The sequence below is a fragment of the Micropterus dolomieu genome, linkage group LG13 (genome assembly GCF_021292245.1).
Source record: "Micropterus dolomieu isolate WLL.071019.BEF.003 ecotype Adirondacks linkage group LG13, ASM2129224v1, whole genome shotgun sequence".
Lineage (NCBI taxonomy): Eukaryota > Metazoa > Chordata > Actinopteri > Centrarchiformes > Centrarchidae > Micropterus > Micropterus dolomieu.
In genome coordinates, this window is record NC_060162.1 from 25,851,032 (window position 1) to 25,864,372 (window position 13,341).

A 13,341-nucleotide genomic window follows, 5' to 3' on the forward strand; every position below is an offset into this window, starting at 1 on the left:
GATTCAAAACCCAGTCATTACCAAAGTCCTCACAACACCTGGCACCACAGCCAACGATAACTATTCATTTTAAAACAATAATACTTACAGTTGAAATGAATAAAAATATGTTCTATGAAGTTGGGGATATACAATGAAGTTAGGCATCTCCCCGGAAAATATAAAAATATGAAAAACATGTAACAGCTGTTGTTTTTATCATTCGTGAGGATGATTGACACATAAGAAGCTGAGAGTGCTCTACAGTTTTTATAATGTGAACTTTAAATAACTGATGATGCTAGATAAAACCACAAGCTAATCAACTGTCGGTGCTGCTGCCTGCATTATTTCAAGACACCAGAAAAGTTGCAGGCAACAATATTTGCAACCAAGTCAAAGACTACTTTAATGCATGAAGCACCCCATTTATATTAACAAAGGATAAAATGACAAATGAAATGGATGGGATTTCTTGTGACATACCCACAAAGGATTGTCACCAACTCTGCAGCTTTATTGGGCTTTTAAATTTTCACCCCGCAAACTTAAAACCAGATATTTTTGTGCAGTTGGTGGACACAAACATAGGGCTGAATTTTTCAACCATCATCACCACCATCACATCATGACTCCAGTGGGATGATCATTTTGCTATGTGCCTGCTGAAAGTAAGCTACTCTTTGTGGCTTTGTAGCTAAAAGTAGATTAAGATGCAATTTACAACTTGCTAAATTTTAATTCTACTCTATAAATGTTAAACAAAATCAGCAGGGAGTTTTAGGTTAAAGAATGCAGGATGTCAGCATTCCTCTAGTTCAGCAGGCTGTGTGCTTAGTGACTTCAACCTGTTTCCTACTTAGTCCGGTGCGAATCCCTCATCCCTGAGACTGAACATCCACTGACCCCAGATTAAATCGCTACAGACAGTTTGCTCTCCTCTGTCTACCTCAGTGTCTATACTGCTTTGACACAAAAAGAACTAAAGCAGAACAACACAACCTCTCTGCTTTTATAAAAGAAATTCACAGTGGGACTGACCTGGTGGCAGTGTGGGTTGGACTCTCTGCCATACGAGTACGAACTCCTCTCTGTTTTACCTGCAGGAAGACGAAAAGAAAAGAGAGGGGGCAGTTAGATAAGGGAATCATCTCAGAAAGACATATATTCCATATCTTTACTGTAAATACATTCACTGGAGGGGAAAATAATTCATCCACTTATTTAATACTTGTATGTGTGAAGCCAATGGGGTTTCAAACAAAGTTAGCATTAGCAGACCTAAACTAGACAGGTTTCATGGGGTGTTAGAATGTTTATTAGTTCAATCATAAAGAGGGAACAACTAACTGCATAAAACAAGACAATATAATTAGCCATTCATTCATTTTCATTATCAGAATGGATTACTTAAATTTCAGTTTACCAATTGTGAAGCAAGAATGGGCCTACATAAAAATCAGCAGCATGAGTAATAATTCAATCATTCATTAAAAATTGAATTCTTTCCAACATACAAAACAACTTTTTTAATGAATGGCGGGAATGAACTAGACAAAGTGATAAATTATGATAATTTATTATATTGTCAGTCACTTCATCCATCCATCAATTCATCCTTCCATTTATTTATTTATTCAGTTAAATTATTATTCATTTATTTATTAACCATCCTGACTACTTTAAATTAAGTTTCAACCACTGTTGATAATGGTTCATTCATTCATTCAATCACTAATTTGTAAAACTTTCTTTGAAAGTTGCCCTAAAATCCCATAATTCTTACCAATGGTAAACTTTTTTTCTGATAACAAGGTAAAATAAACTGGTAAAACTGGTAACTTGATCAATTAATTAATCAACTGACTAATCTAATCAATGAGAACACGTTGACCTCTCCTGCTAAAATAATAGATGTAATATTAAATAAAACATTGCATGAATTTTGAAGGATTTGTTTACCCAACAGGGACAAATTTCCCAACATCATTCACTCATTTAGCTGAAGCTTTTATCCAAAGCCACTTACAATTGCTATATATGTCAGAGGTTACACTGAGTGTCTTGCTCAGGGACACGTTGGTGGATGTATTGCAGTGAAAATCGAACCTGGGTCTCTCACACCAAAGGCACGTGTCTTATCCACTGTCCCATCACCACCTCTATAGGTCTACTGTATTTCAATCTTTCTTTCGTTCATTTAAAGGATCCTTTAGTTACACTGTGTTTAGGAAACACAGTAAAAGGTTTTCAGTAGAAAACAGCCAAAGCCAGTATTCATGATCAGAGTCTTCACAGTGTGTCTGTTCTGTGTGTTTTCTGCTCACTGCTCTCACAGCACAACAAAACAGACATCTGCTAGGCCTGCAATGCATAGATCTATATAGAGAAAAAGCAAACCTCTTCATGCCACTAGATGCAGCTATGGAAATAGAAACAACACTTTCACTCCCCACCTTCTTTTAGGTGTAGATTTAGTTTCTTTGCATGTACAGACAAAGCAAACTAAACATGAGACAATGTATACAGTTTTCAGGTGTCATTTAGAGACATCTAGAAACCAAGAAAACATCTAATCTGTCTCAGATTACTGTTCATGGTATAAAACTTTCCAGTTTGTAATGTTTTAAGTCAGAACATCTCTCACCCCACCCCACAAACCCTCTGAAGGTTTGCCATTTATGTTTTTGTTCTGCCATTTCCTCCCTTTCTCCCACTGGACGTTTGTTGGTCCATGGAGACTCACTAGTGCACTTGCAAGCTAGGCAACAAACACTACTGAAGGACCATCATGATTTGACTTAATCATCATCATCATTTGGCATCATCACTTACGTTTTACATTTCCCATCCATCAAATGGACCCTAAAATAAGACTTGAGTCTAGAAACCACCAAGCCACCACCTAATATCGCTATAGCAAATACACCTAGCAAGACACTACCAATGCCCTAGCAAGCAATCAAACACTATAGTAAAGATCTAGTAACCCTTTAAGAACCCCGTAATTGCTTTGAACACCATAGTTGCCCATTAGCAACCACCCCAACCACCTAGAAGCCAGCGATTAAAGAGCATAGCAACCACCAAACAACCACCTCAAATACATTAGTTAAAATCTGGTCATAAACAAAATCTTTCTGGTGGTCATAGTACTCTGCAGGAGTACTGTGTGGATAAAATAATTTTTCGTAATTTTATACTACGATGTCGATATACATGGTTGCAGTGTATTTTTTCTGGATATAATAACCAGAAAGCGTTTCACATTTTAGGATAATACAAAGTTAATGCCTGACAAATGATGGTATGTTACTACATTGATCATGTAAAAGGGTTAGGGTTAGGCAGTAAACAGTATAAAATTGCTGTAAAGGTACATTGTACTTGTTGGAGTTTCAGCTGTAGTTTTAGCATTCATCCTACAACTGCAGAGGTTGCGCATTTTAGCTTTTGGTTTAGGTTTGAGCATCTGCAGCATTTGTTGTGAATGGCACATTTTTTCCAGTGTCACTACAAAACAGAAAGTGTCAGTTTTTAAAAACTGTGACTTTGGATTTTTTGGGGGGTTAGTTAAACTCTCTGCTCAGACCCTCCAAACAGTGCATAACACGATCACCACTGTAAGGCAAAAATCTGCTTGAGCCACCATTATCAATGCTCTATCAACCGTTTCAAATCACTCACTACACCAAATTAGAGCATATTTTTCTAGTTTTCTCCCTTAGTTCTTTGTTATTGTTGATTTTGTGGTATAAGAACTAAAGATGCTGAAGTGTTGTCTTTGATTTTATATATATACAGAATGTGAACTATATTTTTGTATGAGCTTTTCCTCTTGTTGGGGTTCCCTCCTTTACAATGTGCATGTGCCTTAAGCCTTAACCTACATCTGACACATGTGAGTAAAAGCAACTGTCTTCTCAGAGCATCTTTGGCCAAAGGTGTTTAAACATGTGTTTGATTGTAATGAGACATCAGAGCTATTACAATGCCGTCCAAGGATTGATCAGTACATGGCATGAAGGTGAAGCCTCTTTGGCAGGTAACCCACCATCATTTCACTGTAAGACACAAACCGAGCGTGTCTGGCTGTGAAAAAGGTGTCTGATGAATTTCGAAAATGCACCGACCGCCGCGCTGTGTAGACAACAAAGCTAATTTCCTCTCCAGCTTCTGAACAGGCTTTCCTCTCCTCCGAGCTGCGGGACCACTTCGAGCCTATTTTTACCACACAGACCTTCTTTTCGGATAAAACCTTAAATCTTCAGCCAGTCTAAATATCAAACCACGGTTAGTGTGTAATTACATTCTGCGGTCGCACAGCCGTACAAGATGAAATGGAGGGGTTTTATAGCGAGCGTGTGTGGAGCAAAATGAAGCGTGTACGTGGTGAAGGGTTTGAATCAGGCTTGTATAGACCAGCGCTGAATACACGCCAACATGGTAGTCGATGCAGAAGAGGTTGATAATTACAGGCGTACAGAATGTGGTCGACTATGTGTGTATGTGCCCGAGTGTGTGTGTGTGTGTGTGCTTTTGTGTGTGACCGATACAGCGGCCTCGGCTTCAGCTAGCTGATGCCAGCTGGACTGGTTTGGCACATATACAAAGACTCCCACACACACACCACAACGCACAGACAAAGTACTGGAAATCACTGATACAGATGCACACAGACACACACACAATTTAGGCCTACATACTGTATATCTAGCCCCATATACACGCACAGACACACACATGCAAAAGTATTTTTGCATGGTACCGAAATATATCCATACACAGGACTGCACACACACACACACACACACAGATCCATTTAGCTTCAACATCGCATACACCTCTGCAAATATCACAACATGAAACAAATCCAAACATCTTTTAAACATTGTACAATTGAGATGTTGAAAAAATGTTAGAAAAACTATTATATTCAATATCAATCCAAAAAACTAGCATTAGTTTTTTTTTAAAACATCTCCACTCTCCCAAACATACCACAAAATCCAAAAGATGAGAAGAAGAGGCAACATTGATATTTTGCCATCTGTCAATATTTTACTGTTTTATGTTTAACTCAATATTTGGGTATATAATCCTCACATTTATAACCAATTATTAACCTACTTCACTGACAATGTGTGCTCACACCCCGACCTATACCTGAGGAAGACAATACAATAAAAAAAAAGAACTTGGAATGAGAAGGCAGTGTATTTTATTTGTAGATGATTGATAATCATCACCCGCAAAGATTGTATGGATCTGTGTTTGCCTCCTGATTTTTTACTATTTTCAATAAAACTGTTGTGTGTAGTTACATTTTGTTGTGTTGTGATATGGGTAGCTGGTACTTGTATACTGTATCAATAGTCTCTTCCCACTGTTATCAATTTCTCGTGGAATGATTATTATAAACGATCGCTACTTAAATTTCTACCTAAATGAGCAACGAAGAGAGTTTTTAAAATGCCTCAGAACATACAATGCTTGTGTAAATGAATTATAGGAATTTGTTCAATAAAAATTAAAAACATGAAAAAAAAAAAACAATGTGACTAAATACTACAAATAGGTGAAATGTATCAATTAAGCTAACAAAGACCCAGATACAGAAGCTTCTACAATTACTGCAACATGGATTTTGATCTCAGGATCTAACAGCGGTACAACCCCAGACCTTTACTTTTGTCTGAACATGTGACCTTTCCAACACCGCCACTTCTGCAGGCCGAGCTCTCGTATTACACACACAAACAAAAATCCCTGGTATTTTAATTAGAAAAAAGCCAGGCAGAGACGGAGCAACGCAGGATGGGAAGGGTCAGCCACAAGATCACACACCCTGTCATGGTACACCATGAATCGACACACACGTGCACAAACACAGCTGGAGTGTAAGTACTTGATAAAAAGTAATGGACTGTGTGGTTTGCTAAAAAAAATTGTTTATTCAATAAAAAAAGACGTTACAACACAAATCAAATGTCTGAATAATTAAATTTGTATCAGATAAACCACTGTATTATAATCTTTGCCCAACATTTTCACCCCTTTAAAGCACAAAACCACTACACACATACACAATGAAAATCCTCAGTAGCAGCAGAGTTCATCCGGTAAAATCTAATAAAATTTACAATTATGGAATACATTTAGCAGTCCAGCTGACAAACCACATCAGTGCTGCTTTTATACCTCTGTCTGTTTTATACACAATGTTCTCTGATGCTGTCAGACTGCTTTGGTTCGAATCCCAGCGGAACCTCTTCTTGCCCCTACTCTGTTTCCCTGTCTACCTCCCTACTGTCCAAAATAAAAGCTCTTCAGTGAACCTCTTTGGTTTCATCAGTTTCTGGAGAACCTAATTTCCGGGAAAGGGTTACAAAATGTGAAAGCACTTCAAGGAACCTGTCAAGCCGAGAAGGCTCTTTAACAAAGCCCCTTTTTAAAACGGGTCATTTCATCTGACAGTACCCCTAGGACCTTATTTCAACAATTTGAAACATCGGTATCTTCTAGAGTCTCCTCTTAAAGGGAAACCCACTTTTTCACTACAAAAACAAAAATGCATTCAGGAACATTGAAAATAAGGGGTTCTTCATTCCTAGAGCTAAAAATATTTGGAATTGTCTCCTGAACCCGGATTTATCTCTAAACCTTAATACAACTAAATGTTCCCCAGTCCTTTGCGGATTGTTGAGGAACTTGGTTGTGTGTCTCCCATCCTCCAAGATGTAAAGAGATATTTGCCTATATGGAACCTCAGAAGACTCATTGACAAACCTGTTTTCAGTCTGACAATACTTCCACAAACTCAGGGTTTATAAAAACTCAAACATATAAGCAGGGACTCTGAATCAGAACGTTCTTAGAAAACCCTACTTTAACCCTACTGTCTCAAACCATAATGGTGCTTCCAGGAATATTTGGTAACACAAATCACGGATCAGGAGTTCTTGGAAAACCGCCACCATGAAGGCTTCTCAAACCATAACAAAACAGGGGTTCTTCAACCTTGGAAGGCAAGTAGAAAAACACCTTTGCAACTGCCAGTCTCTTTGTTGCGTGACATGTTGTTTGTTCAACAATTTCTGGGGGCTGAAGGTGTACTTAGATTGAACACAAAGAAAAATTTTAGATGAGGCGATTGCATTTAACATTATTAAAAAGATGCAAAGATGTGAGTTTGTTCTGGGTAGAACAACATGCGAATGGATTTAAAATGTACACCATGGAAATGATTATTGTTCTGGTAAACAATATCAAAAATCTACTCACTCCTGAGGTAGTTTTTCCAAGTAAAAATACCAAACATTTGTGTTTTCACTATTTCCTCCATTTAATATTATCATTCTGGACTCTTAGTGGGACAAAATCTCAGACCTCAAGAAACACCTTACAAGAAGGTTTTCTTACTGCAGCTCTTCTCCCGCCAACCTCTGCATTGTCTTGGACGACAAAAATAAACAGGCTCACTGGCTGTGAGGAGGACCCCCAGACAAACCGCCACTCTTTAGAGTGTGCTGGCAGCAGAGGTACAAAAGTTGGAGGAGGGGAGGTCAGCCCACTCTAATGTACAAAGCCCATAGAGAAGTCGGTGAGCCAGGAGGACCAAATCCCTGCTAATCCACAATGCCGAGAGACAGAGAGGGAACACAAATAAGCTCCATTACAAGCTGAGCGCTAACAGGAACCAGGATGCTCTGCTAGACTATTAGCTATTATCAGACTACTTTTTAAGAGGCCCATGAACAAAGTTATTCTTATTAATCCAGTCTTAAATCCTGACATTCAAATAATCTTGAGCAAAAAATAGATTTAAACTAAACTGTCAGTAAACGAGACATTGACCTTTCTGAGATAAGATGCTACAAGAATGGTGCCCACACCATATTAATGTTCATATTTGAACACTTTTTGCAGGTATTAACAAACAAATCATAAACAAAATCAAAACCATTTACTCGTTTATTATTAATTATATTAATATTAATAAGTTAAGGGTCTAAAGTCAAGACTGGTTTGAAATCATTCCTTACATGTGAGTTAAAAAAAAATCCCATATGGTCACATGTGATTTTCATGTGAAATGCATGACATCACCTGTAAAAACATTAATTTTTTAGGCACAAACTAGCATTTCACATGTAGTTGATCACACGTGAAACTCATCTCAAATGTGTTAAAAAGAAATGTGATGAAAACTTGTGGCCGCACATGGTTTTCTGACATTTCACAATGGAAATGTAACATCTTAAATGTTTCACATTTTTTTGAAGGTTAACAAAGGACCAAAATACACCTTTTGAATGAAAAATGCCAAGATTATATTAATTCAGGGCAATTTCAGGATATTTTTGGAGAAAGGATTGCCTTCCCCCCCTCAAACCTGAACCCTATTCTAATATTAGAATGACATTTATATTAACATTAACCCTTACTATAAACTTTCTTTCCAATATCTGCAGCAAACAGAGAAATTATATCTCTTGGGAAGATTTTTTAAGGAATTTCCTTTCAAAATGGTTATTTTTTCTGTCCCTGTGAGGAAGTCCTTTTACACATAGACATATAGTAAATACAGTATATGTACATGTCCCTCCAAATTTTGTGATTTTAAATTTATTACACAACAAAGTGTTCCTCTATGGGTTAAGAAAATACTCCTACTTTTAAAGATAAATAAACCATACCAAAGCCACTGGAGTGGCTGAATAATTATCACAAATCTCAAAACAGGGGTTACATGTTTTTGAGTACCACACATGCAAATGTTCCTTTGTTTTAGCTCTTCCTCCTGGACTCCTGAAACCTGAAGCTAATTCTAAAACTTGAACTAAACTCCCTTCAACATTAATCCCAAACCTGACCTAAACCTAATCCTAATCCTAAATATACTTTACTATCCTATCTGTCCCTGTGAAAACATTTCATTCTCGTTTAGTATGAAAACAACAAACACACATTGACCGTTTGGACCACTTTTTCTTTCTGTCTGTCTTTCCTCCTACATTCAACCCTGAACGTGTCAAAAACCACACGGAACAAACACAGAAACACCTTGAGTCTGGGCGACTTACTAGCTACAGAAATCTCTGTGTGTCTCTCTGCATTTGGATGAAGGCCAGCCTCAGAAACCAGGAGTCTGTCTGTCTGTTGCATCAACATGTCAGGCCAGTTCTCAATCTCTTCCCCTCGAGTGATGTCAAACGACCATTTTTTTGAAGGTCATCTTTATTGTTTTACCTTTTCTTTGGGTGTTTTTTTTACCAGCACGTTCCATGACCACACTGTGTGTGTGTACGTGTATAAATAGTGGATTTTGTTGGACCCGCCTACACAGCAGAAGGCCACAAACCAACCTCACTTTGTATTCTGGTCATGTCTGCCTCCTCAAAGCGCAGAATGACTCTCAGATCTGTAGTGTTATTGTTTTTGTTCCCCGTTATTTTTATTTTTGGTCTTTACACTGTTGCAACATAAGCATTTTATTGGCGTTTGTTCTATCTTTTTATTTTTTTTCGGCAGCAGTAAACAGCGGTGACTGCAACCTCAACACAGAGAGCCACAGAGTAGTTCATCTGTTCAGATCAGGCATCAGGAGAGGGTTTTATTTGCTGATTTTTTGATCGTGTTTTCAGATTTATAAAGAGGACACGTTCAGTCAACGATGACATAGACTATTTTGTTTGATTGACTTTCTCCATAATCAATAATTCCTTTTTTAATTTAGAAATGATGAAGAAAAGATTGTAGGAGTCAGTTCCTCTTTCTTTTGACTGATCGTGACCATCACTTTTGACATCTACCAGTTGTAGGTTTTCCTTCAGACTCATAAGGAGCGGAGAAAAAGCAACGCGATGGAGTTGTTCTAGGAGTCCATGTCGACGTCTAGACTCTTTCTTTCAGAGTCATGTCGAGTCTTTCAGTGTGTGAAAGGAAACACTCAGAAGACGTGATCTTCTCTGACACCCATATAATGAGTCCATTTTAATAAACTATGTGACTAATAGCGCGATTTGACGAGGATGGCGTGATGACGAGAGGGAAGAAAGAGAAGAGAGAAGAGAACGGGAGGTGGGGAGGGGGGAGGAAGATGGATAGAAGAAGGGTTAAACTCCCTCTTCCTGCATGCTGTGTGTGTGTGTGTGTGTGTGTGTGTGTGTGTGCGTGTGATGGGGGAGGGTTGGACTGTGCAGACATGAATCATTCTGAGCGATTCAAGCGTTTCCATGACACCGTCGGGCACCGGTCCAGAAGTTTCTCCAAAGTCTGAGAGGTACCAACACACACACACACACACACACACACACACACATACACATACACAAACGCTAAGAGATACTCTGAAATGATCCTGCCAGCGCTGAATTCGAAATAATCTATATATTTATTCATGCCGTTGTCTTCCCGTGTAAAGCGTAACAGTTTTTTGGGATCAACATTAATTTAACAGACGATGGTCGATGAGTAACCGTCGTCTAACAGACAACCCCCCCCACCAACCCCCGTCCTTCATTCCCATCAGGCGCTGATTTCTTGGCACCAGAGCGAGTGAATACATCAAACAACAGATGAACGTATACGAGCGACTCGAGAGACGCAGCATCCAGCTCACATCTGTCGGCTTCCACCTTCAGCCATATCAGAGCGGATGAGGCGGCTGATTGGACAACAACTCTGATTCTTTCTCTTCTTTTAAACTTTGTTTAAAAATCTTTTTTTAAGTTAGGAGGCTTTTGTAAGAGCTTACAAAATGACCTTTACATTATTTTAGTTCCCTACTAAAATTCAATTTGAATTTAAATGTTTTGTTTAAACATCTCATTGTTTATTGAATCTGTGTTTTTGAATAAGTAAAGGTAGGTAATAGATTGGAAACAGACACAAGCAGTTCATCTGGTTATTTGATTGAACAGAAACATCTTTTGAAACGTATATTATATTATATATATAAAAAAGCTGCAATATATATTGGGTTTTAGTATCCACTATGAGCCAGCGTTTTCATCTTAGTTTTACATTTAGTTTTAATATATAACTGAACCAGAAAGTGATGTGCAGTCGATAGGTAAAATACAACTTCTACAAAAATGAGTTCTGTTGGTGATTTCCTGCATTTCCCAGAATGCTTTTGAACAACTATTGTGAACTTGCTTTCAGTCAACGGGGGCTGTAGGTGAGTGAAATTGTATATCAACAAAATTATGATTATGATATAAAGATGTTATTTTTCACCCTTGTAGATTTTCTTTAGGAAAAACTTATTGAAGACATCATGAATTTAGATGTCCTTTTGTTCAGAAAGAAATTAATACAGTGTTTTTAAGTCAGAGATTGCAGGACATTTTGTGTAGATAGTTTCTAGAGTGAATAACAAAATGGTAAAATCTGTGGAAAGAAAAGACAGGTCCGAGTACAAACTGAAGAAGCTACTGCTATGAACGTATAAAAGCTCGAAGGTTTTTTTTGTTGTTGTTGATTTTTGTGTACAATAAACAAAATCTATAAGCCCTTGAGTCAAGCCCACATGGGTTTATGAGACAACAAATAGACAGATTCAGTGGTGAACAAAAACATATCACAAAAGAACCAAAATTACTTCACAAATTCTACAAGCTGAACCAAATAGTTTGTTTCTTCGCCCAGAATCCATCTGGCACATAACAAAGACTCCTCTCCCAGAGAACACAAGTCCAGTGTTTTTAACTCATCCAGCCAGAGGAAACCTGCAGACATGTTACACAACTGATTCAATCATCACATAAAAAACAGTACAACGTCAAAAGTTCGGAGTTTGTTTTGAATCTCACGTAAAGCTTTTCCTCCTTTAGCTGTAGCCAATGGCGCTAGTCTGTGGTGCTTCAAATTATTATTGTGGTCTGTATTCTGTCAGTAGACACTTGAGACCAACTACTATAACTTTATATATATATAATTCTGACTTGACTTTTGCCACGGTTAAAACCTCTTGTTTTATTTCCACTGTTGATTTCCACCTGGGCCACTAACTTATGTTTTATTTAGACTCTGTTTAGACCTAGTTTTTCTCCTTCTTTTGAAGGTGGGATTCAAATACAAATCAGTTTGTATTATTTACATCATTATAATCACATGGTTATAATATGTTATCAATGGTATTGTGTTGGCAGCTAAACTTAAACATATACAGTACATGTGAGGAGTCTAAATTAAATAAATAAATTTAACAGAAAATGAAGAAATTTTTTTGTCTGGTGTGGTCCAAAAGGATGTAACTGCAAATACAGATATGTCAGATAAAGAAGAATCCCTTCAATGTTTTAATGTTCTGTTGATTGTTACTATCATCCCACACATGCACAAAGGAAGTGGAGGAGCTACTTACAGCTGCAAATCTAGTATATCATACAAATATAGGTCTTAAATCTTTGGGAAAAAAACACATTGCTCTCTCTCTGTGAAGTGTAATTGGCATTCCTAAGCTGCACTTTGACTGACATCTGTCAGCACATGTATTACATGATTTCAGGTTAGAATACTGAAGTACAGTCAATTATGTAGTGCCCAAAATCACATCATCAATCATGAATTTGCCTCTGACCTTTGGTCGTTTGTTGTATAGTAACTCCATAAACAATACAATGACAGCTATTTTATAGCACACACTTTATATACATACATATATATATATTTATATATTTATATATATATATATATATATATATATATATATATATATATATATATATATATATATATATATATATATATATATATATATATATATATGTATATATATATCTATAACTATGTATATAAAGTATGTATTAGTATGTAATATGGCGCTGGGACACAGAGATTCTCCAGTGAAAATCATTTATCTCCAAAATGTTTTTAGACTTAACTTTTTAGAACCTAAAGCTTGTTTTCAGTTTGGTGGCACTGAATCTTTGAGATAATCTAAAAAAGGCAACTTACTTGACCCTAGAAAAAGGTTAATGTATCAGATAGTGTGTGATTGGTGTCTGACTAAAGAAAAAAATAACAGTTTACAAGTCAGTATATTTTTCTATAAGATAGTATATTTTGTTTGTTCGTGTGGTTGTGATGCAGATAGATTTATATTCACCAGCAGCCATGACACTTGTTCCCTGTTCATGTGAATGAGACCCACAGAACGGTCCCCGTCCCTCGTTACCAAACAGCCCTCACTATCCAACACCCCCCATCCCATCACGCACACACTCATTCACCCCTCCTCCACCCTGGAATCAATAGACAAACAACACAAACAACAACGAGGGGACAAACGTGGCGACAATACCAAACCCTGCAAACAGCAGGACTTCAACAGGAGAAATATATTTCAAATTA

The 13,341-nt window shown here is 37.4% G+C and overlaps 1 protein-coding gene across 2 annotated transcripts in view; it reads right to left on the bottom strand.

Annotated features, from left to right (window-relative positions):
* Positions 1–13,341, bottom strand: part of LOC123981413 (transcription factor 4-like) — a 245,674-nt gene that overhangs the window by 136,369 nt on the left and 95,964 nt on the right. For both annotated transcript variants that reach the window (XM_046066215.1, XM_046066216.1), the window contains exon 6: positions 1,021–1,079. In XM_046066215.1, the coding sequence (XP_045922171.1) occupies positions 1,021–1,079 (59 nt within the window). The remainder of the gene's footprint in view (positions 1–1,020; positions 1,080–13,341) is intronic.